We start from the raw sequence: 25593 nt of genomic DNA, 5'->3' as shown, positions 1-25593 counted from the left end.
TGTCATACACTTCAAAGTACACATGAAATAATTTATTTACAGTGAGCTTGGTCACACCCTCATTTACATAGCTTATATAGGATTAGCCTACGCTTTAAAAAAACACGCATGCAAGTCAAAGGGTACACACACACACACTCTCGCATCCACACTCAGTGAAAAGGAAAGATTACACAAGATATTCTCATCATTTACATTTTTTTAAGTGAAGAACAATATGCTCATTTATGTTTCTACAGTATACTTGCAATGTTTTTTTTTTTTTTAAGGCTGTAAATAATACATAGAAATTAGTTAGAAAGGTCTCAAAAACGAATATGCCAAAAACACAACGGAGCTGCCCCCAACACTTGCTTACATTTGTATCAGATCATCTTGAACTGTTATGTTTGGTTGTCTTCTGTATCTGGAATGTTCAATCAGTGTGCGACTTCTACCGCAAAAAACACTTGGCGTTGTCAGCAGGACTGCGACAGAGACGTGTGTTTGGGCAACATAGTTAACTCACATATAGTTTATCATCAACATGTTAACTTTATTTGAATTTGAAGTACAATGAAGAGATGATTCGAGAAGCTATATAAGTTATCAGTGACAACAGACCTATAGACACTCCATTGAGAACAAAAAGAACAAACACATTGTGAACATGGGACACTCCTCCTTCTCCTCTGATTGTAACACATAAGGTCTAAACTGTTTTGCAATTAAAGGACTGACATCAGCTTATGTCTAGAGAATATACACAGGTGTTTCAGCACCAAAATCCAAAAGTCTTTAGGGGAAGTAACAGGAAAAATTATAACTTATGTTTTTTTTTTTTTCTCATCAGGATATTATGAAACACTCTAAACAAGAAAAGAAAAGTGTGTCTGTGTTACGTTCAGCAGGGATTTGAGCAATGTAATTAAATGGCGTTCAGTCTCGAAAAGTTGTGTCATGACTGATTGTTTCCCAAGCTGAAATGTGATCATAATTAGTCTGGATATTTTCTTTTTTAAAAAAGCATTGAGAGGTGCTGATTTTTGAGTGTGTCTCATGACAAAAAATGTACAGTAAATTCCAAGAAATATTACCTCTGTTACAAAGATTACAGTACTATTGACAGCAAAAGTCTTCATTTTGAAAGTGAAATGTTTGATAATTATGTTTTCAAAATCATCTGGGCTTGAGTGAGTCAACCCTAGTATTTGTTCAGCACAATATAGGATTTATTAAATATCATAATTCCAGGACAAACATTTACATGCCTGCATGCTTTCTCACCAAAAATGGCAGCTATAGGAAAGAATGATGGCTCAGAAATAGAACAAAACAAAACTGTAGGTTTATATAAATGGTGGTATTGTTTGCCTAATAGCTCTACTGCATACACAATACCTCTTAACGTTATATACACATACCTCATCAATCCGCTGGGGTTCGATAGAGTGAGTTTTCCTATCATTATCATCAGATCTTGTATATACAACAATGGTAAAAAGGAAACTTGATTGTATTGTCATCTAATTTAGAAAACATGAAAATCAAACATCAGTCTTCTCTTTTTGATGAACACATGGATAGATTCACATTTCTTTTTTTTTTTTTCATCGCAAGGTTCATCTCCACGTGTCGTTTTTCAGCTTCTCAAAATTCAATTTGAAATACAAAACGAAACTTCAGTCGAATTTCTTTTTCGAAGCTTTCTCGCTGGCTGAGATACAGTATAAAAATCTTCAGTGCTGTGAATTTTACGGGTTATTACCAACAGTGTACCATGGGTACATTTTTTACTGTGCTCAATATGTTTATCCTTCACGCTGGCCAACCCGCTATGTCAAAACCTGCTCTATCACACTATTTAACGTTGGCCTCTGTGAGAAAAAGACTTCTTTATTCTACATTCAGACTCAACCTCCTCCAGCATTTGGGTGAACACAGCATTTCCATTGAACTTCTACAAGCAGCTTGACTTCTTTCCTCTACTAAATCAGCCTGGATAAGGGCTCTTGAGAATCTTCATGGGTTTTCTTTTCTTTTTTTTTCTTCTTTTTTTTCTGAATTTTTTATTTCCTCCAGCTCCTCACGGCCTTATCAGTACATCACTGTGGTTTTCAGGAACAGTCTTCCATCTGCAACAGAGGACACACAGGAGCCAAGGATTAGCCACCAGCTAACATCCTGCTGACGCAAATGCACTATTCAGGATGTGATTGTTGATGAAACGTAACTTCAAAATGTTGCCCTCTAGTCTTTCACTTTCAGCAGTGTTACTATGGATCTAGAAGCCGATTTAAGCATAAGATTAAGTTAGTAGCCGTGACGAATACGATTAAATATCAGTCATTTACTTCACTTGCACTTCAATTATGTATGATGGTAGAAAGAAAATACTAACCAAAATAGTTGTACCGTTGCTTTTAAGATCATATACAGTCAGGATGTACAAATATAATTACACTGTTACATGCATATTTTATTACCAACAAAGCAGCCACTGTAAAAGCAGCTATGATAACCACACTCCAGGCATCAGAATTGTATGCCACATGTGCTTAAGACATCTCTACTGATACGCTTGTTTGAACATAATACTGCACTCATGATGTAAAGCGCTCTCTCTAAGTGACATTTCCTGCATGGAAATAGTGTTTATTGAAAACGGCAGACATTCCTCCGCCGCGTTATCTCCAGACACCTCCAACCTAACGAGCTTTGTCCATTTCCCAGCGAACACACTCTTGTCTGAGTGTTCGCCTGAGCGAGCAGTGCTGCTCCGACGCTGAGCTGGTAAAAGCATCTGTTAGGCACAGCTCAGGAGCATGTTTGACGTTTATTACCTTCACATTTCCTCTGCCGGAGAACGCCACAGTAATGCCTTTAAGAAGCGCACCTCTCTATGGCAGCGCCGCCTAAATAATTCAATGTTAAAGAGAGACGCGCACAAAGACATTTAGCAGCGCAAGTTGTCGGACATGACACAAGCCCCGCGCAGGACATCAGAGACGACGGTTGACTCCTATTCTACAGAGACGTGAGGAATACACCTGGTTACAATGTCTGAAAGTGCATTTACTTCTGCTGGGAGTCACACTTTAAACATCAGGTTATTTTCTATAATTTAAAAGATACTTTTTTCTTATTTTACCACTACGAATTTAAACATCTGTACTCATTATGTTATCAATATTTGATCAATTAGTCTGATTCTCCCTATTAGTAGGGATGCACCGATCCGACTTTTCAGTCCCGATACTGATAGCGATACCTGGGCTTTCGAGTACCGATCCGATACCAGTGTTTAATTAATAAGCTGTATGCCTCACTGTGTGAAAGTGACTGGGATCATTCTTTTATGTGTAAGGCAACAACAGGCTTGATTTAAACATTGCTTTCCTGACTTTGTAAAACAAAATGTAACAAATAAATACATAAATATAAATTTTAGGGGCTGTCCCGAATACCAATTTTTGGGCTTCAAAGCTTCGGTGAGAACTACTGTACACACACGCACCTCTACATATAACAAGTGATATCCGTCTGAGAATAACTAAAAATGTTGAATATGAGTAATGAATAATATTATTCCTTATTTCATGTGCTATTTTGGGATTTAGACATTATTATTACACATTTATATATATATATAAAAAAACAAAAAATTGCATTTGAATACTGATGTGGAGGTCGACTACCATGGCAATGGTCGAAGCTTCGAAGCATTCGGGTCACCCCTAATACATTTACTGAATTGTTATTTATTATTAAAATAATAAATCGTACACCAGCAACTTGGTAATAAAATCTTAAAAATTAATAAGTGTAAACCATTTAAGAATTCATATTTCAGTGTATAATGTATATAGTTTAAAATCATAGAATTGAATTGAATAGATCTGCCCCATTGTCATCAATATCCGATGCAGCTATTTGAGTCCGTATCGGATATCCGGTATTGGTGCATCCACACCTATTAGCCTGTGTTTTATGTATTGTCGTGCATGGAGAGCGGAGACAACAAAGGCTTGTTGTGTGTGTGTGTGTGTGTGTACAGTATGTGTGTGTTGGGGAGGAGGGGGATGGGGGGTGTACAAACACACAGGCTAATTACCCAGCACTGCCGTAGGTCTCAAAGGCATTGCACTATGGCTGCCTCTATTCAAGCAACAACCACCGAGTTCTGTGTAAAAGTCATTACAGCATGAATGCAGCGCTATGAAGAACAGACAGCCAAGGAGGGGGCCAGAGAGTGCTAAGAAGAGTGTGGGCCGGGACGCACACACATGCACGCCTTTCACAACAAGAGCAGACGAAACATCACACGCTCACCTCCCAGTCTGTCTACCTGCCTGCCCAGCTTCACAGTTGGAGCAGTTCGTAGGGGTGTTAATGAAAACGAAGAGGATTATTTGATGGATTTGACATTTAATGCGCCGTTGAGAGGAGCGGTTGAGAGGAGCGGTTGGACATCGCAGCGTTTTACTTAAATTATCATGAAAGACGGGGGAATGAGCGAGGAGGTCTGATAAGCGGATGTCACTGATTCAAATCCATTTTCAAATCAAGGCGCAACATTAGTGCAAATGTTGAAACATCTGCTTTACACACACGCGAGTAGAAAAATCTGTGACGTCTTGACACGTTGTTTTATGAAAGAGCCGTCTCATTAAAATATGTTAAAACTTTAGTATTTTTATATTCAAATCAAGATGAAAAGTTCATTAAAGAGAATAAATATTTCATTAGATGCTAAATAAAACAAAGGGAATTTTTGGCTTCTCTCAGCACAAAATTCCTTTGAAAGATTAATTAATACATGTAAATTATGCAAATTATGCCCATGCAAATATTTTATGAAGACAATTAAGGGATCCATTAATTACAGTCTTTTTTGCTTCAGTGACATTCATTCATTTAATTTTAATTTCACTTTAACTGTTTTGATGTTTAATCTTGCAACAAAGAACTTTATCTCTGCGCACAGGGTCGTGTAAACTTGCCGAACACATGACGAGTGGGGAAGGCGGCAGGGAACCAGGGAAGATACTGGGGGAAGATATTCGCATGTGCACCGTTGCCAGGCAGTACTGGCGAGGTACAGTCCCTGTAGCTTGCCTGCCTGTGAAAAGAGCCACGTTCCCTCTTGGACCCGATTCAAAACACTGTAAAAGCAATTAATAAACACAGACTGTGTTAATATCGCAGAATTAGAGAAGTGTGACAAAAGACAAATAGAAATAATTAGTTCTCTAAAATTATGCCCTCATTATTTTCCCTCTCCCTCTCTCTCTCTCTCTCTCTCTCTCTCTCTCTCTCTTTCTCTCTCCATTCACCTCCCTGAGTTTGGAGTTGAGAATATACCCACACATTTCTCTCGGCTTTCATGCGAGTGATAGGCTTGTTTTTTCCCCTTCTGCTTGTGTAATTTATCAACATCATTTTTTGCCATTTGAGGTTAATTATACAGCGAGGCTTGCGGAGTAGAGCAGAGGAGACATGGGTGGCAGACAAATGCTTCTCTAATTGAACAAAAAAACACAAAATGCAGCCTGTTATTCAGCTTCCTCCTTCATCCCACTCTTCAAGGCAATGATCGGAGTGATTGAGAGACCGTAATAAATGATACGGCCGCATCGTGCTGTTCCTAACGGGGAATAGAGTAAAAACAAACATTTAAATGAAAAAAAAATCTGCTTCATTTCAACCAAGACTGTACATGTAAGCAGTCTGCTGTCACTAGAAGTGTGAAGCTTTAACACGTTTGATACAATTACAAAAGGGGCCAGCTCTTCATACAAGTGTTAAGAAACTATAGTGGCTAAATTATACAAATTTGGTATGAAATAGGGGGCTATAATTAACGCTGAATCTGGAAGTTATCTTTGTATTTAAATGGTGACATATGGTTTTCCTTTTTTTGGACATCAAACTGCTTCAGATCCCTGCAGTGACTGAATGACATTTAATTAAGGAGGAGTCATCATTTCTCTCAGTACGTTTTTCTTTCTTTTTTTGCCCTTTCACAAAACATCAGTTCAAGTAGACTAATCGCACATTAAAGAGTTAAAGAGACCCAACTTATTCTCGCATACAAAGACGAATATTTTCCACTTTTCACAGCAAATTACACGGAGCGTTTTCTCGGATAAATTGGGACCCCTCCCACTGATAAGGGCGTTTTTTCTGAGCAGACGCAGCTGAGGCGTATTAAAGGGAGATGTTGGAGTAATAATGAGGATATTCAACCTCTGCAAGGTGTCTTGTATCTGGGTAAACACAGATAGCAGACAGTCTACAGAGGTTATCGCCGGAGCGCCCTTCCCCAAACACATACTGCACCCCCAAGGCTAACAAACAAACAAACCATTAAAAATGTACAAGGCTTATTCATAAAATGGATTGATTTGCCCCGTTTATTACTATCAAAGGGGGGATTCCACTGCTTTTTGTGGTTTTATGACTCATTAATGCTTCCTGAGCTGTAAACAAACCACTTCTTTAGCTCGTTCTCTGCTGCATTCTAGCTCGGCTGTTTCACTATTTTACCTACTATATAGCCTAACAAAAGGTCTGTTTCCCGAAAAACACCGCAGCCACTAAAAGTCAAGTAAAAGAACAATATTATTCCTACAGAAAACCAATGATCTTGACCTAGTGCTGCGGCCCAGATGGTGAGCTGTATGCCTGAACAGCAGGCACAGTAACACTAATGTTCATAAAGTGAAGCAGTGTGTGTGTGTGTGAGGGAGAGCGAGAGAGAGGAAGCGAGGGGGGGATGTAGGGGAGGGAGGCAGAGAGAAAGAGAGCAAGAGTGAGAGCCAGAGAAAGAGAGAGAGATTTATTGTCTCATCTGAGCCCCTGTACCTTGTATTGTCCTTTCAGCATCTGTTCTTCCACTGCTGCGGTCACTCTCCATCTCAGGGGTCAGAGAGTCTGAGAGAAGAGAGGGATCACCGCCGTTAAACATCCCTGACATCCACCTATCACAATGCCACTTTCACAGCATCGTTCATTCAAAACAAGAGGCTGAGCCTTCAGGCTATATCTCTGCCGCGTAGAGCTGAATGTGTGTGTTGGATGAATTCTGCTTCTCTGTGAGTATTATTACTGGGAAAAAAAAAGATTTAACACTTTGGAATAATTATCCATTAAAGTGTGACCCTGCATTCAAACGTTTGCTGAAATAACAGCACAGATGTGTCAAAGGTAAAATTGCACTCGTGCTAAATATTAATTGTCATATTTTTGACTTTGTAACTGGTCTTATAACTCCGCACTGTACACTGCTGGTGGCCACCAATGAACTGTTTTTTATGTATAAAAAAAAGATCTGACGTATTAAAATGAAATTTTCGGACACACTGGCTGGTTTAAACTCTGGTAGTAAATCACATTTTATGAGCGCATCGTGTTTTGTATGCAAAACCTAAAGTCTGCAACCCGACTAGATCAAAGTAATGAACAATAAGGTTCAGGTTAGTTACTTTACAGCTCTACCAATAACTGAAATGTCCTGTAAATGTGCACTTCATGATTAATCTGCAACTATTTTAATAATCAATTCATTATTTAGTCATTTTTCACTCTGTAGTTTTATATCATTGTAAACTAGGGCTTTCAAAGTTAACCCGTTAACACAAATGTAACCACAAATTTCTTTAACGCATTAACGCAACTTGCGATTTTTAGGTTGTAGTGGGCTCAGTTTTAAAGCTATTCATACTAGCTTGTCAGGAGGAGACTAAATAACACTCCAAAGTTACACTAAATTTTGGCGTGGAAAAAACTGGCATGGCCATTTTCAAAGGGGTCCCTTGACCTCTGACCTCAAGATAAGTGATTGTAAATGGGTTCTATGGGTACCCACGAGTCTCCCCTTTACAGACATGCCCACTTTATGATAATCACATGCAGTTTGGGCAAGTCATAGTCAAGTCAGCACACTGACACACTGACAGCTGTTGTTGCCTGTTTGGCTTGAGTTTGCCATGTTATGATTTGAGCATATTTGTTATGCTAAATGCAGTACCTGTGAGGGTTTCTGGACAATATTTGTCATTGTTTTGTGTTGTTAATTGATTTCCAATAATAAATATATACATATGTTTGCATAAAGCAGCATATTTGTCCACTCCCATGTTGATAAGAGTATTAAATACTTGACAAATCGCCCTTTAAGGTACATTTTGAACAAATAAAAAATGTGCGATTAATTTGTGATTAATCGCGATTAGCGATTAGCTTTGAGGAACTTTTTTTTATTATTATTAGAAATTTCAAGACAAGATAACATAATCGACAGATTAATATAGGGTTACATAGGGTGCAAAACTTAATAAGACGTTATAAGAATGGAAAGCAAACTGAAAAGTTTCACTTTAGACAAGATCCTGTATTCACATTTTGAACAAAACAGAATTATGTATGTGATACTAGTAATTATTTTATTAGTATTGTTATAAAATAATTGTGTTTTTAAGGTTAGTCATCTGTGATTTCACAACATTTGCTTCAAGTAACTTTTAAACTCCTGAAAAATCACACATTGAATCGACACATTTGCACTGAATGTCTGAAAGTGTTGGAAGTGAAATGCACAGTTTAGGGTGTCTCACGGTGGAGCATCTGACCGTTGAGTGAACGCATGCTGTCTGAGGGTGAGGGCTGCTTCAGGGTCTGCTCAACCTGCTCTCTCCTCTTGGATTCGTACTCCAGAGCTTCTTGGAGTTTCCTCTTGGCCTTCTTCTCCTTCTTCAGACGCTTCTGAACGATTGCTGAGACGGGGGGAAAGACCACAGCGATGATAAATGAGCTATGGGGCAAATTAGACTGAAAATCTGATTATTGTAGCTACTGCATTCGAGCAGGAAAAGATAATAACCTCAATTTTAAAATCTAGCACACTATAATAGAAAAAGGGGAAATCAATTAAACCTAAATATTTTATAATATATGAAGATCTTCCTTAATAAAAGACAATACTGACTAGCGACTTAACAAACTGCTAGGGGGAATTAAAGCAAATTGAAAAATGTATTGGGATATTTTTCATGAATTTCTCTCATTAAACATAAACGACACAGTTAGCATATGAAGCTGATGCATTTAACATGAGACGGAGAGTGAATTTCTCTAAGTTAATGTGTGTATTACCAATTATGTCGACTGACTGAGAGCGGGAAAAAAGCGGCGCTAAGCAGATCGCTTTGTGTGTGTGTGTGTGTAACCGAAGGAACGCAGCCGCGCATGTCAGCGTTGCAATAAGACACATTAAACATACATGCAGGACTGTGTATGTACATTCAGGAGCTATCACGTCTACATGAGCGCATGGCCTGTGAAGTCGGCGAAAATACACACGTTTACGCATGCCCACACACACACGAACACGCACACACATGGCTGACGGGGAGGATTCAGTGCCAGGTAGTCGTCAGGCAGTACCTCTGTTCTTCTGCTCCATGGCGAGCTGCTTCTCCAGAGTCTCCCTGAGCTCCCTCTCTCTGAACAGCTCCATCTTCAGCTCCGTCTTCTCCAGCTGCACCTGCTTCTCCTGAGCCCGCGCGTTGTCAATAGCCACTTTGAGCAGGCCCTGCAAACACACACGCACACATATACGGTATATATTTATATGTACACGTAGAGGATATACAGAAGAAAAAAAAAGGCAGAGCGGGGAGCAGGGAAAACGAGAGTGATGTGGGCTATTTAAGAGCTTCAAGATGAAGTGACAGCAAACCACACTGAAAGTGTGTCACAGCAGTTCTTTGTACTGCCCACAGTGGTGAAGCAGAACACAGGGCCAAAAACTGACTGCCGCTACATGATTCCTTTCAGGCGTATTACCACCTTTTATCTGTGAGAGGGTATCATTATCTCGTAGCTGCTCCACAAGCTCCCACAAGATCTAGTAACATGAACACACTGTAGATCTACCAGAGGTGTTTGTAATATTCTTTTTAAAAAATAATGACTAATGATAGCTGATGTGAGAGCGCTGGGAATGTCTGACCCCTTTTGGTCAAAGCTGTGAAATACAAGTGTGGATAGATGTTACACTTTAACCCTAAGAGCCCCACATAGACCTGTTTTTGTCTTTTTTTTAAAGAGTACAGGGGGTGTTTAGGGGGAGATAGCAGGTCAACAGTAGATGTCACATAGAAGTGGTGTACATCGTCTGAAAGCTGGGAACCTGAAGATTCATTTGAGATGCAGCTCAGTGTGTCAAGTTGTCATACATCAGAAATGAACATGAATTAATTAATTAAAATAAATTGTGAAATTATTAAAAAGCTTAGAACATGATGATATAAGTTTGTGATGGCCATTCTCATGCTCTATTATGTCTCATAAGTTGTTGCAGTAATTTTTGGGTTGATACATTTGTTACACAGATTTCGTGCTGAGAATAAACATTTTTTACCACTCGAGAATAGATAAAATGGTCAATAATCCCTCCGCAATACCACATTAATACACCAAGACCTCGAGGAACACCATAGAAAAAACCATGCTGTGATTTGGGATCAAAAACTTTTGACAATTGGTAGATTTCTGCAAGAATTGTATTTTTCGCTGATTGGATGGCGAGTACTTGTGTTCTGGAAACTGCTCAGAAAACCCCTTATTGTCAATCTACCTAGGAAAGCGCTCCATCCTCTGAATGCTCTAGGTCTTTAGTTTGTGGTTGTAAAGTTTCATGAGGCTGTGATTATCCTATAGGTCTCCACAGGTCATTTTATACAGTGAGGTCAAGTTTAAAAAAATGGTCTCACTACCATGAAATGGCATCATCATACATGAATACAATTGGTATCATTTGATCTGCAAGAGTCTCAGCTTTACAGTCATACCCAAAACTGCATTGTTTTCCCCCCAAACTCTATGTGATTATCATAAAGTGGGCATGCCTGTAAAGAGGAGACTTGTGGGTACCCATAGAGCCCACTTTAAGTCACATATCTTGAGGTCAGAGGTCAAGGGACCCCTTTGAAAATTGCCATGCCAGTTTTTCCCTCGCCAAAATTTAGCCTAACTTTGGAGCGTTATTTAGCCTCCTTCTCGATAAGCTAGGATGACATGGCTGGTACCAATGATTTCTAGTCTTCTAGTTTCATATGGTACAGGTATCAATCATTCTAGCTTTAAGACTGAGACTAATGATCCCGCGGGTCTCAGATGATCTGAACCGAACCGGAGAGAAGATCGCTTGATTGAGAGGGCTGAAGGAGAAAAATGCAAAGAGGAAGAAGGAAACGCCGTTCAGCCTCGCCACAATAAAGGTTAAGATGGAGCTCACCTCTTGGTCAAAGCTCCAGTCTGCTAAGTAGAGGGTAAAAGGTTTACAGGCAAGCTCAGCACTCTATAGACTGACTCTTTATATCTCTATGTTTCTTTCTCTGCCCCCTTCAACTACACAGCTGACAATAGTTACTGGATTGGAATTGATATAGAGAATTAGTCTCCGTAGCACATTTTCAAGCTCCTCACACAGCACAGCAGGAATGAATAATATGAATGACAAGTATCTCATCATGTATCAATTACATTACTGCCATTCCAAATATACTCCTGACAGTCCTGAATTGAAAGATACTGCGTTCTCGCGTGGAAGCAGTACAGTACCGCGCCCGCCATTCTCACATCACAATTATTCCCCATCCACACGCAATTATATCAAATGCACTGGGCTATAGCTTGCTAATTGTTGATTCTTCTGACCCCAATTTATTCTAAGTTGCTTTATCTTAATTTTCTGCTTGGTTTCATTTTGTTGATTTGTATATAAATATTCGACGTGCAGATCATTATCAAAGATGACTTAGTGGAGTGTTGGGAGCTTGCGACGGGGGTTTACTTGTGGCTTTCTAATTACCGCGCCGAGCCAAAGGAGAAGCAGGACTCTGATGCCAACGGTACAAGTGCAATGAGAAGGGCAGCAGTGTGCACACATCATTACACTCAGACAGAAGGCAAATACATTCATCTTTCTGACTGGGGGTGTTTGAGTTGAAGCCTAAATGGCACTCTGAGTAGACAGGTATTGTTAAGGTATGCAGATTTACAGTTGAGTGTGTCCGTAGTCCTGATGTTCATTTTGTACTTTGGAAGGAGGACGTGGATGATGTCCACCTTTTAGATTAAAGATGAGCTCTTGTAGAGAGTCTCCATCATGGCAATGACTTTTACAAACTAAATTTAGCATGGAAAGCCTTAAATTGTGTAAAAACATCTGTTTAGTTTTCTTATTTATTTATTAATTTAAGATTTAGTCCTCAAGCCTTGACGATAAAATAGGTAAAATGTGAAGTAAAACTTCACACTTAAAATGATCACATGTACATCAATTAGGGCTGCAGCTAACAATTATTTTTATTGTTTGGTCTATAAAATGTCAAAAAATTGTGAAAAATATCGATCAGTGTTTCCCAAAGCCCGATATGACGTCCTAAAATGTTTTGTTTTTATCCACAACTCAAAGATATTCAGTTTACTGTCATAGAGGAGTAAGAAACCAGAAAATATTCACATTTAAGAAGCTGTAATCAGAGAATTTTGATTTTGTTTTCTTTAAAAAATGACTTTAACCGATTAATTGATTATTAAAATAGTTGCAGATTTATTTAATAATTGGCAACTATTTGATTAATCAATTAATCGTTGCAGCTCTGATATTAATTACTCACCACGTTATCTTGAATTCTTGAAGAAAACGTTGTTTTTCTCGCATGCCTCCACTGTGAGCGGAGAATCCGAAAATGCCCCAAAACGGAGTAAATCCTTCACGAATTGAAGTAAATGGAGGCCAGGTTTAACAACAGCAGAACTATATCAAAACATCTGTTTATAAAACTCAACTCGTGCAGTATAATCCATGTCTGAAACAATCAAGTCGTATGCTCACTGCTTCTAAAACACATGCATTTTCACCTAAATCTTAGTATTTCAAACACCATTTCCCATCACTACCGTCTCACGCTTGCGCGCTGGGAGTTCATGCAACAAAGTGCAAAGAGAGTTTGTTCAAGAATTCAAGGTAACACGCGGTGAGTAAATGATATGGTCATTTTGTGGGTGAAGTATTCCTTTAGGACATCCAAGCTCAAGAATGGGTAATGTTTGGAAAATATTGCAGTGATAGTTACGTTAATGGTAAGTTTGTCATTATGGTTAAAGAGAAGTCTGTTGGTAGGAGACGGGAGAAGTCAAATACTGTGTATGCGCAGTTATGCAACCCGACCACAACACTCCTACTTAACGTTAAGAAAGTTTCACTACTTCCTGCTGCTTGTAAACACATTATAAGCAGTTTGAAGAAAAAATCCAGAGCTGTCATTTTTCTGGAGCTTAAGTATATCAGCAATATATTTCTCGAAGCAAATACGAAAGGAATTTAATAATGTTCCACCTTGGCGCCCTCAAGTGGTAGTTATTGTGTTTTAACTGTGTGTCTGCCACAGTGTCTGTGTCTTGCTCTATGGCAAACACTTGGCATCAAAATCATTTCAAACATCACATGAACATTTTTGCTTGAAACAATGGATGTTTGTGATTTTTTTCCCAGGCTTCCTTGAGACTGACAAGACATACAGTAGGCCTGGCTACATGAGGTTAAAGGTACAGTGCAGAGATTACTGTATAAACCATCAGATGCCAAACTTTACTACTCCTAAAGTTGTGTCAGCATGTGTTGACTCTGTCTTGTTATGAGGGCACAACTCTGTCGGTGGACAATACCTGTATGTTGGTGAGGAGAGTCTCTATTGACGACAGGCCGTCTGGGAAGAGGAATGGTGAGGGGAAGCCAGGAGGAAGACCCTGTCCGGCGAAAGACAACCTCTCGTAGCTGTCTCTTGCTGTTGGGGTGCACATGGAGTTGTCCTCTGCGAAGAAACACGATAACACTGAAAATTGATTAATCATTCACAGAGTTCTATTTGTGAAACCTGAAAACTAACTAAGTGGTAGAATATGTGAGTAGTTTTTTGGCGATTGTTGACACATATTGACCCTGACTTGAATTGACCAGTAGCAGCAAACTGGGTCGATATTGATCTCCAGCAGCTCCTCTCAGAAATATAGTGGACTGACTGGTCCCCTTGGAGACTCCTTTTGTATTGCTTCTTCTCAAAGCCTGAGTGTGGGGTTAAACAATATCTACCGGGACATAAATCCAGCTTCCCCCCATTTAAGAGATGTCATGTGGACTCCAAAATCAGAAGCAGGCCCGCAGTTCGACCCCAGAGGCTCGGGCTTCCTTTGTGCACGCACGCACGGGTGCCTGTCAAAACCTAAGATGACATCATCCTCCATTCATCACCGGCGGAGGGGTAGGGCCCTGCCATCTGCCGTCCAGCCTCTCCGCCGGGCCTCAGAGGAGGAAAGAGGAGCAGGAGAGGGAGGGAGTGAAAGCGGGAGGCAGACCGGCAGACACAGATACAGCCTGGTCAAACTAAAACAGTATGTCAGACACTGCCGTTTGTTGCCCCATCAGATTCGACACATGTTTTTTGTCCAGTGAGCTTTTATCAAGCCAACGGTTTTGTAAGTGCTACCATCTTGCAGAGTGAGCCGGTTTATTAAACGCATCCCGGCTAAAAAGGTCTCCACAGGAAGTCTGCACCATCAGCTGTTTAATTGTTAATTTAATGAAAAAAGTTTTTATTTGTAATGTGGAACCCTGGCTGTGTCGTGCACAGCACCTCTCTGCTCTCATCCAGTATTCATATCTGTTTATGTGGCAGGCTGAATCTTGTACAAACAGCGAGTGGAGCCGAACAGCCCTGCCTCTCCCTCCCATCAATATTCACCAACGCCAGCCAAGTGCTGGGAACAGCTGGTCTTACATTAATTAGTTTAAAGTATTTATTTCACCCATCCTCAGAGCAGATTGAGCAAAAACATTGGAGATTATTTCAAGCATCTGCAAATGCCCTGGAAACATCTCCGCGCCAAAAGTCGAGTGTTAGGATTCACAGTTTAGGTTTGTAATTTGAAGAACGTTTTTTTTTTTCCCTTTTTCTCCGAGAGGGGAAGACGGTGAAATATGCACCGCTGGTCCGTGGAGAGAGTAAACAACCTTTCTCCTTTTTTCAGATGGAGTTCACTCCTGTTGATTAATTAGAATGGATGGTTGCCTAATGGATTAAAATTTGTTTATAATTTGACTTCATAAAAATAATGAATTGCCTACTTTTAAGAAGCCACTCCTGTGGTAATTTGTTTTGTTTGGTGCAGTCCTGTCTGCATTTTGAGGTGGGCGTCTGGGTGGAAATATAAAAATCCACTCTCCTTATACACTGGCACAACATGAAAGTCCCATTTTATCTCAATAAAATGGCTAATCAAAGATCAAAAGCATTACAGTTGGCTCCAGCTCAGGTTGATATAGACGTATTGCGTGCATTATATGCATGCATCACCCACCTCCAATAAAATCACCATAACAACTAGAGACGTTAGTAGACCTCGGGGAAAGGTCTGCTGTTGTAGCTTTGTAATTGATTTGTACTGTAGGCACTTTGTCCCTTATTTAGTGTTGGCATTAATCATAAATCATTGCTTTAACAAACTCCGGCTTCCCACTCAGCAGGCCTCCCCTGCAACACAATGTTGGATCACACGGAATATTTGATGGCTTTGTTGCAGGGGAAACAACCTGTCATGCTCTGGGAAAAGCAAACAGCGTGTTTTGTTCGACAGACTCCAACTACAGTACAGCACCCCTTGTCAGATAACATTTCCACCAGGAGCTACGCATAAACACAGGCATTTATAAAAAAAAAAAAAAAAAAAAAAAAAGGAAATGGGAAGCTAATAAGTGACTAATTTAATCAATATAATCAAAACCGGCTTAATGAAACTCAAATGTAAATTCCTGCAGAACACGATCTAGATCTGTGGTTTCTGTGCTTCTAATGTTATTGCAGCCCAAACTCCCCCCCGCCCCCCTCTTTTTCCCTGTGCCTGGCTGCAAATGCTGGCATGTGTTTGCATGTTTATTTCTCACCATTGCTCCAGAATCATTGACTTCAACTTAATTACAGCGACAGGCGTTGGAGTGATGGGGCCGGTGGAATGGAGTGCTCTGTTTCCAGGTGATATTTCTCCACTAGCAAGGCTGCCAACAGCAGCTGTGACAGCCTCTTGTGCTTACCGTACGGTAAAGGTACAGTTAAGGCCCCCGACTATGAAATACTGTGTGGAAAAACACTCGCGGGTCACCCCTGTCACAAATAACATTTCATGCACAACTGTTTCGGCGGATAATAGGAGCCACAAATAAAAATGGGACGCTGTAAATACAATGCATTCTGAATGAAATGCCATAATTTAAAACAACGCCCCCCCTCCCCTCCTCTCTCCGTCCTCCTCCTCCACCCTGCTCTCAATAGCTGCAGAGGGAGTCCTTGACAGTGTGCTAGCAATGATGAATCACCTATCCAGTTAATTTTCTCACTCCTCATGTGTTGTGCTGCTAAAACAGGGGCCCAGGAATTGACTTGACAAACTATGAATGTAAAAAATATCACTTGGAGGGATCTGGGCTTATCTCCAATTTACATGTTATTAGATTTGTGTTGCAAGCGGCACTTGGACCTAGCAAAGCCGAGGCAAAAAAAGATGGGGCACATGATAAGCAGAGATAAAACATGTCTAAAACCCACTTGAAAGCCTTTGAAATATTTGATGGAAAGTCGCAGGGAGCGGAGAGAAGCAAGGGGAAACTGGCCTGATTTAAAATGTGACAGACACACATTGCAATCTGTGGTAAATCTAGAAGAAACCTTGGGAAATTTAGCTGCAATCTCTGGATAAATAGCTGTAATTGACCTTGGGAGTTGAAAATGTGCCATATGTTTCTGGTTCCTGTGTTTGAAACTGGGTCCCTCAGGACATTTCAGCTGAGTCCTCACACGAAGGCAGCGCGAGCGAGCGAGAGGAAGATACAGAAAGACACACACAAAGAGAGAGAAAGAGGACGAGAAGGATGCCAGGAATGAGAGATAGATGGTTGAGGACAGAAGATGGATGGATGGATAGATAGGTGAGGCACAGGCTGAGGAAGAGGAGGCTGGGATAGAATGGGTGTGCAGAGAATGAAAGACTGACAGAGAGGAAGAGAGATAGGAGGGAGAGAGAGGGGGGGGAGAGAAGAGAGAGGGAAAGCAGAGGTACATTTGGCTGGCCAGTCAGTGTGATATATTGACAGGTGAAGCCTTTGTCCTTGCAAACCTGTGTTCCTCCCAGCAGGAGAACTGAATGCTAAACCCGGAGGTTGTCAGCACCGCCAACACAAAGCAAGGCACTGCTTTTCACTGCACAATTACATTTGATTTGACCTGCCAGGGCTGCGGAGAAACCAGCCTCCTTCAAATGGAGTAGTTATGACCTCTCGGACAGCCATTAGCAGCCAACACAGCATTATTCCACCTGCACTTAAAGCGCTGGATTTGGAAAATCTTGTCAAGGGAAATATCTGTCTTCTGGTACGAATGCAGTGATGCAGAGCTGGGCAAAAAAAAAAAAGTAGTTGCATGCAATTTGAGCACTTTAAAAAAACATGAGCCCAGCTTATCTTGCAAACGATGTCTGCACTCTGAAGGGTCTTTCAGGCAAAATAAATTCAGCTTTAGCTGTATGACAGTTTTAAACAAGAGCTCTTATAGTATGTCATATGCTTATTTGAATAAATGTAGATATTATTTTATGTTTCTTGTTGTTTAGATTGTAAACTCTGCACACTTGTAAAAGCAGGTTTCCAAGTGTTAAAGGTGCTAAATGCGAGATTGGGAGCGTTTCTATTGCTTACGCGCGGCTCTCAACATGGCGACGACTGAGCTGGCGGCTTGCAGCTAACGGTGCTAACAGTGCTAACAGTTAAGGGGGAACCGGAGGGTGGATGCTACGCTTCCGCGATGACACCGTCGGTCGGGACGGCGTTATCAGCTGTAACCGCCGTATGAGAGCAGTGCAGAGCGGCGGCCGGGAGCTAGCTGGTGGGGCACGCTCACATGCGCTGAAAGCATTTATGTCCGGCCAGGATAAGTGAACAAAGCAAGGAGAAGTTCCGATTACAACACACACAGAGGGAGCGCAGCCGATTAGACTGTTTTCAGGATATTAAATAAGGCATTATAAGTCGTTATAAGCACTATAGATATGGGTCAATAGGGGCCTACTACACCCAATGGTAGGTTTTATCATCTATTCAAATGGTAGATCACCAAAAAAAGGTACAAAAGAAGACGACAGCGACCTCTAGCGACCGTAGTAATCATGACAGGAGCATAAGTGGAAGTCAGTCACAAAACACAGGGTTTTTACCCACTTTGTGTGAAACCAACAATGTCTGGTTGTCTTTGTGTTTCAATTTCACTTTAGAAACATAGTTATTTTAAGCCGAAACATGTTTTTCCCTAAACTTAACTAAGTGATGTTTTTTGTTTGTTGCCTAAACCTATATAAGTTGTAGTTGTGTTGCCTAAACCTAAAAAAGTTACAGTTTTATAGCCTAAACCTTAAGAAGTTGTCGTTTTGGTGGCTAAACCTTAAGAAGCCTTTTTATTTGTGTTCAAAACGTAATGTTTCATTCAGTTTTACAACGTGTTAGAACTCGTTGCTTTTAAGTTTCACTTTCACAATGTAGTGGGCGTAGTAGGCCCCTAACGACCTACATCTACGAGGCTTATAGCTACCAATAACGCTTACTTAATGGCCTGATTAAAGTCAAATCGGGTGGGGAGAGCAACTTTATTCTCTGCTCAGGTAGACATTACTCCTATATATCTTTCCGTAGCAAATAGTTATTTGCTGCTATATTAACACTCTGGATATCGTATAAAGCAAGTAAGTAAGAACCTGCAGGACATACTGTAGTGGGAGAACGTGTGTGATGAATCCATACGAGACAAATTCCTTTAGAATGACTATCACTTGCATATGTTGTGCATGTGTGTGTGAGTGTGTAATGTCCTGTATACACTGCGAAGAAAGAGAAAACACACATGCACGTTGCAAACAAAAAAACCTTCAAACACACACTCATTACACACATGCACAGCACACACACTAATGTGCCCTCATCACATTTAAGCTAATTTCCTTTTCATCACGGAGAGAGGAAAATGAGTGTTTGCCCCATCCCTGCTGGGGGACAAAGTCAAGAGCCCCGGTCGGTTTGGGCTAGATTAACAGGTAACATTTGGCTCCCACTCTCTTATCACAGCATGAAAATCAAACCGCGTGTTTTCCTCTATCGCTCTCTCTCTTCTCCCCCCCCTCCCTAATGTTCCCTTCACTTAGAGATGAAATCGCTTGCTGCACAAACCCATTTGGAGAGAGGAGAGAAGGTGAGCGGGATAATCAGGCTGGCCACTGGGCCGTGTTTCCTAAATGCTCTCCAAAACATTACTGTGCACAGGCATAAAATTAGCACCGGGACCTTAAAATGTTGACATTTAGCATGACTTTTTGGAGAGTGACACCCTCATATTTTCTTGTAGGATATCATTAAATTTCAACTGCCCTATGGCTGTGCCTTTCCATTAATAACCAATTCAGTGTGTCACTTCTCCCTCTCGCGCTCCCTCTCTCTCTTGCCACCTTTTTAAAGTAATGAGTCCATTGCTTTGCCTTAATAAATTGAATCGTATTCTCAAGGCCACATGAAGATAGAGCCACAGATGGACAGGCTGCACGGAGGAAATAACCATAAATCCTTTACTGTCAGAGAAGGCGGTCTGAGGTGACAAAAGAAGACAATCGCGATGCTCAATTGGGATCACGGCGAGATCACAAAAGACACAGTTAAAGGTTGATTCTCTCTGTTAAAACCGTCTTTTCCTGGCGCGGATAAAGAATATTTCTTTTATTGCTTTCATTGCTGAGAAAACACCCGCTAATGATTAAAATTTAAGGATCTAATCATGCATGGAGATTAGAATACATGACGGATGATTATCCATAATAGTCTGCAATGGACATTATGTATAGCAGAGAGAATTAAGAACTACAAAATGTGCTTTTGGAGCATAGATTACAATATTACGGCGCAAACAATTAAAATCGATTCCATCATTTGTTTAACTGGAAAAAGAGGATACAGAAAAAAACAGCAAGAGAGAGAGAGAGAGAGAAATGGGAACAGAGCAGAGCAAGAGGCAAGGGAGCAGAATCCGTGTTGACTTCCATTCAGGAGGAAGATATCTTGTCTTTTTATGCGGCCCATGTCATATTTATTGCATAAAGGTCAGAGTGTTCATTTGTTCAAAGTCAGCGTTTTCCCTCTCTCCTCTCCTCCATGTAATAAATGCAGGGGCTATGTCATTATCGGACCTCTGAGGATTACAGGCTTGGCTGACTGTGATGACTGCATAAAAGCATACAGGACTTTTGTTTCTGCCAGCGCGCACCTTCAAATGAGCTCTTAAAGCGAGACAGTAGTGGAGACAAAATGGCATTTTGTAGAGCAGTTAGAATGGTCGAAACAGAACGGGGGCCGATGTGATTAAAGGTTAGGGATCGCAGCGCTAAAATCCATGTTTTTTAGTTTTTAGCCAAACCAGGAAGGCTCAGGCTGGGGGGGGGGGGGAGGAAGCAAAAAATAAACTTGTGGCTCAGAAAAGAAAATGACAGCCCGGCAGACTCGAATAGATTTCTGTAATTCACCTATTGACTGTGAGCCCGAACTGTCAAGAAGATAATACTCGGAGAAGGACATTATAGTGAGGCACTTTGAAGGTGTTTAGATTGTCTTTGCATATTGACCTCCGCTGACCGGGTCCGTTTATTGACAGAAGAATCCCAGAGATTAAATTGGCCTCAGCTATTGATTGGGTATTTTGCCTGAATCATTCCCATTTCAGAAGGGGATCATTTGTACTGTATACCCCCACTAATCTCTCTGACCCACTAATCATCAAGCCATTTATTTCTCACTCTTTGTTTAGTCCTCCTTTGTTTAGCATTTATTAATTCATTAGAGCAACTTCTCATGCAGCTTAACTTAGACAGTGACTGGGGAGTCCTGTTTCCACCCGATAGCAATGCGCGTTCCAGTGAAATATGCCACCGAATATGCACCCAACATCACAATACACATGCCAATTACATATTGATAATTAAGCATTCAAACAAACAAACAGAGAGGAAATCCCCCCGTAATCACCAGGTTTTAATGGAACAAGTATTAGCTTGGTGTGCTTGGCCAGATAGCCTGCTGCTAGATCAGAGCGTCGCTGGGTTTGGTGGTGGTGGTGGTGGGGGGGGCGACGGGGAGACACATTGGTGTCATTGCCTGGCATTGCAATCCTACAGGGAGAGGCTACGCCATTCTGTTGCCGCCGAACAAGCGTCGGCGACGGCTGGCGCTAATCCAGACTGGATATACTGAGCTGCTTTTTAAATGAAGATGAAGGAACAAAAGAGGAAATGGGAAATGTAAACTTTGAAAGGCCCGGCTTAGGAGCACTTGCTCTATGGCTGCCTGGTGTGGAAGCACAAAAAAAAAGAAAAAAAAAAGGATGCAAATCCATTAGTAGTCCCGGTTTCACAGTTATAAAAATACTTAAGGGGTTTTAATAGGAGCGACGTGTTAAACGTGTGGAAATCTGTTTTGATAACATTATTCATAACACTGGCTTTGCGCTGCGTGAATTAATAACACTTCATTTGCAGACGGAAGAAAGCTGGCATGGTATTTCCAGTTAAAGAGATTAATTTTTAAACACCTAATTGACAGACTGGGGTTAGGCAGGATAAGCAACAGACTATAAGGCTGCAGCTGCAAAGTCAAGGTGACTGGAATACTCAGAGAAAGGCTTTCAAAAAGCAGAATAGAGAGCGAGAGAGGGAGGGAGTGAAGAGAATTAGTCCTCAAGCACTTCTCCCTCCGCCCCCTATTCTTCCTCTCTTTATTAGGAATGATTTACTTTCTCAGTGAAAGGATATAAAAGCTCAAGTATAGCGGCGTAATTATCGCAGAGTGAAAATTTAAAGGTTTGACTCACAATGTCCTCAAGTCAGCGAGCATACTGCCAGACGATGAGTGACTGTGTTCAACACTCGGCATCCAATTGGTTGTGTTTTATGGGCTTTGCCAAGGAAGAGCACACAAACAGCACTCGGCTCTTGCAAGTCTGTAAACATGATGGACTGTGGCAAACTACTAGGGCTGGTGTTTACCTTGGCAGAGCCTGGCCCTGGCATGTCGGCAGCATCACTTAATTACTGTTTGCATGTAAATATTAAATTATACAAACAACCACCGCGGAATGTCTCCAAAAAGTACAGAAATACATATTCAGGGTCAACCTTATCTGTCCGCAACAGTTGCCACCGCTAAGATGCGAATTTGTTTTGAATCGCAAATTTTCTCCGCATTGTACATAATCTTCATAATTGTTTAATGCTGTTGTCCAAGGGCATTCGGGTAAATATGTTGCCGTAATCTGCATAATAGCAGATGCTCAGATATGTAAAACGCACCTTGTGTTCTCAGAGAAGGAAGACGAACAAAAAAAAAGGGAAAAAAAGAAGGTTATTGTTCAAAACAGTTTTATCAGGGATAAGGACTGTGATCATTAATGTCTCCAGTCGAGACCGAGACATGATTGCTTTGATTGCAGACCTGTTTTTCCTGACAGTCCACACAGCAGCATATATAAGCAGAGCACTGGTGCCTACTGTGCATCTCTGGTATGGCTGAGTAAAGCACTTGTTCATTTGCAGTGAAGGGTAACATGAAACAGGCCTCAGCCTTCTGATGGACAGGGAGATTTCACCTTCGCCAGTGAATGATAATGCATTATTAAATTTGCCTCTCTGCTCACTAGATACACTTAGCTGACCACAGCATATTTATCTCCCCATCCGAGGCTCACGTCTTGGCAGGAGAAAGCATTCTGTCACTTTTGAGGCATTTCAAAGATTAAAAAGAACCTCTCTCTTTTCAACGTCCCTAAAAGCATCCCCCCCTTTTTTCAGTGAAATGTGATTAGCAGGAGATGGTGTCACGCAATGGAACATTCATGAGGGGGAGAACAAATATCCAAATGAACTCCCGTGTCCTCGAGGAATAGCCCCTCTCTGCACCATCAGCAATCTCTCTCACATGGGCCGGGTGGAAATTTGATTGATCCTCTATTGAATTATTTTTTTGCACTCTTTCATTTCAACAGGACGCACTGACAAGTTGTTTGATCATAAAGCATTATTGTCTGCCAAGTCACATTTCAGGGTTGTGATGGCTAATGATCTTGCCTCCTGACTTAGGGAAAGTCAGGTAGTCAGCATGTGTTTGAAGCTCGCAACGCCAAGGACATCGGGGAGGACTGAACAAAACACCGCGCATTAAAGTCAGAAAGATGAAGAGAAGGAGCTTACACCGACTGAACGTATCGAACTTTTTTAATGATACAGTACGGGAGATACCATCAATGTCAAGTGAAATATTTACGCCCCGCAAAAAAAAAAAAGAGCGCGCAACTGATGCTGAAACTTTTGCCTGACCCAAAAGTCCCCTAACTTCCTTTTTATCATTGTAAATGCTTATGCAAAAAAATAAAAGGAGCAGAACAAAGACTACAAAGGCTAGAAATCACTTTTTTTGCCCTTTTCATCTTTTTTTTTTTTTTCAAAAACACATCCCCTCTCTCTACATGAGCCCATCAGTGTCCACAGGTCCTTGCCCAAAGCAGCTCTATGTAATAGACTGTGACACTGGTACCTGCTCCACTTCATCATTCAGACTGTAAACTGGGATAGCGCAACCACCCACTGGACACTTAGGCAGCATCCTGACAAAGAAAAAAGGCGTGGCGGATCAGCTTTGCATCAACGATTGCTCAGCGGATAGCAGGTATGAAATGATGCACCTCTAGGTGACATAACGCACCACAAGCATCCATTTGTGCTCGGAGAGAGGCATTACGAGTGCATCTCCTGTTGTGTCAACAAGGATATATAACCAGGGAAGTGCCAATATCATATTACCGGTGAATCACCCGCTTTTAAAATATGGTTTACAGAATCAGTTTACACGCTGTAGTTGCCTCCGACTTCTCCTGTCAGGCGTTTTAGCTCTGCGTAAAAGAGATGTGGCATGTTTAACTGCGGTGGGAGGGCTGAGGGGTAAAGTGGTGAAATTTGTTGTTGGCAAAATGCTTAAACTGCCACATGGTATTTACAGAAAACTCTTATACTTCGACGTACATACATATGGCTCGCATTTCAAACACCTTCTCCCCGAGGAAATAAAATGATGTCAAGTGTTTGATGTCCAAAGTGAGTTTACAGCCAAAGGCTTCCGTACCTTTCAAATTTCCCCCCTTGTTTGTCAGCTACCTGCTGTTTCACGAGACAGAGGCTTGTCGGAAGTTATCGCCACAGACTTTCTGTTTGAAGCAATTCAATTAGTCACATGTGAGATAACACTTAGCTTTCTACTAGCCTTTTTTTCCCCCCCCTCACACATCATCTAATCTCTCCCTTTTTTCTTGGGTAGAAATTTGGACAAAAAACAATCAAGTTCAAACAACAGCTCCAAAAAAAAAAAAAAACCTACCATCTGGTTACCCTGCACTGGGTGACACAACTTTGGAAATGGTCTTTTTTAGACGACAACAAACAGCCTTTTGTCCTTCATCAGCAGAGATGACATGAAAAAGATGAGACGTGTTCATAGGATATGAGTGATGTGACATTATAGTGGCTGTCTCTGAGGTGTCTGGCTATTTTAAATAGCTTCCATATGAGCCGGGGCACTGCCTCCTTCCTCTGCGCCCACTGCGCTCCTCTTTTCTAAGAGTGCATTGCAAGAGATTAATTTAATGCTCTGCCAGGATCATAAAGATCAAACAAGTGGAGAGATATCATTAAACCATTGGAATGTTATCTCATTTATCTAAACAAACTGATGCGATGAACAAGCCTAATTAAAAAGCTCACCATAAACAAAGCTTCGGATGGCGAGGCCTCACCCCCCTCTCTGACAATGGAACACATTTATTTTATTAATCTAATGCATCATGTATCATATCATTACAGTTCAATATATCTATCATTAATTTTATTCCCTTCACTTAAAGCTTTTATTGGAATTACTTTGGTTATTAGTTGGTTCTAATGTATTGGTTACCTCTGAATCTGGCTGCTACAATCTCTCTTATCTCGCTGCATAAACCTGTGCATGTTATTCAAATTGCCTCATTTATTATGATAGCTTCCTCATGTAAATTGTGCTGACTGCTCGCCCTTGCACAGTCCTCATTAGACTAATGAAAACCTTCAAACGAAAAAACTAAACAACCTGCCAAATAAAGGTCTGGGGTTATTATGAAAATTACAACTGTGGGAGCCGGGAGAAGCTCTCTTCATTAATTCATGCTCAGCAAATTGGTAACTAATTTAGTTGCACTCCTCTGCATTAATGGGTTATTTTATAAAAATGTTTTCCACAGCCCGAGACCTCTGGTGCACACACTGGAGAGCTCAGAATCCTAATCAAGTCCAGTGACATATTAGGAATTGACAATCTCAAAGATAATGCGGCGCGTGTTTGCCGGTAGATGTGTGCGGGTCAACTAGCTAGGATTGGTGTGGATTGCCGGG

General features: G+C 41.0%; 1 protein-coding gene across 20 annotated transcripts in view; it reads right to left on the bottom strand.

The window, feature by feature from the left end:
- Positions 1 to 206: 206 nt before the first annotated feature.
- dachd (dachshund d) overlaps positions 207 to 25593 on the bottom strand; it is a 138952-nt gene continuing 113565 nt past the window's right edge. For 13 of the 20 annotated variants that reach the window (XM_037789607.1, XM_037789596.1, XM_037789589.1 and 10 more), the window contains 5 exons: positions 13720 to 13886; positions 9427 to 9574; positions 8598 to 8756; positions 6847 to 6915; positions 207 to 2114 (listed from right to left, as the gene is read on the bottom strand). In XM_037789607.1, coding sequence (XP_037645535.1) covers positions 2077 to 2114; positions 6847 to 6915; positions 8598 to 8756; positions 9427 to 9574; positions 13720 to 13886 — 581 coding nt within the window. In that variant the 3' untranslated portion in view covers positions 207 to 2076. Of the gene's footprint in view, positions 2115 to 4977; positions 5145 to 6846; positions 6916 to 8597; positions 8757 to 9426; positions 9575 to 13719; positions 13887 to 25593 lie in introns of those variants that run through there. The other 7 variants (XM_037789605.1, XM_037789595.1, XM_037789604.1 and 4 more) reach the window with 5 other exon arrangements.

Source organism: Sebastes umbrosus, chromosome 13 (assembly GCF_015220745.1).
Source record: "Sebastes umbrosus isolate fSebUmb1 chromosome 13, fSebUmb1.pri, whole genome shotgun sequence".
NCBI lineage: Eukaryota > Metazoa > Chordata > Actinopteri > Perciformes > Sebastidae > Sebastes > Sebastes umbrosus.
This window is presented reverse-complemented; position numbering and strand designations above follow the sequence as displayed.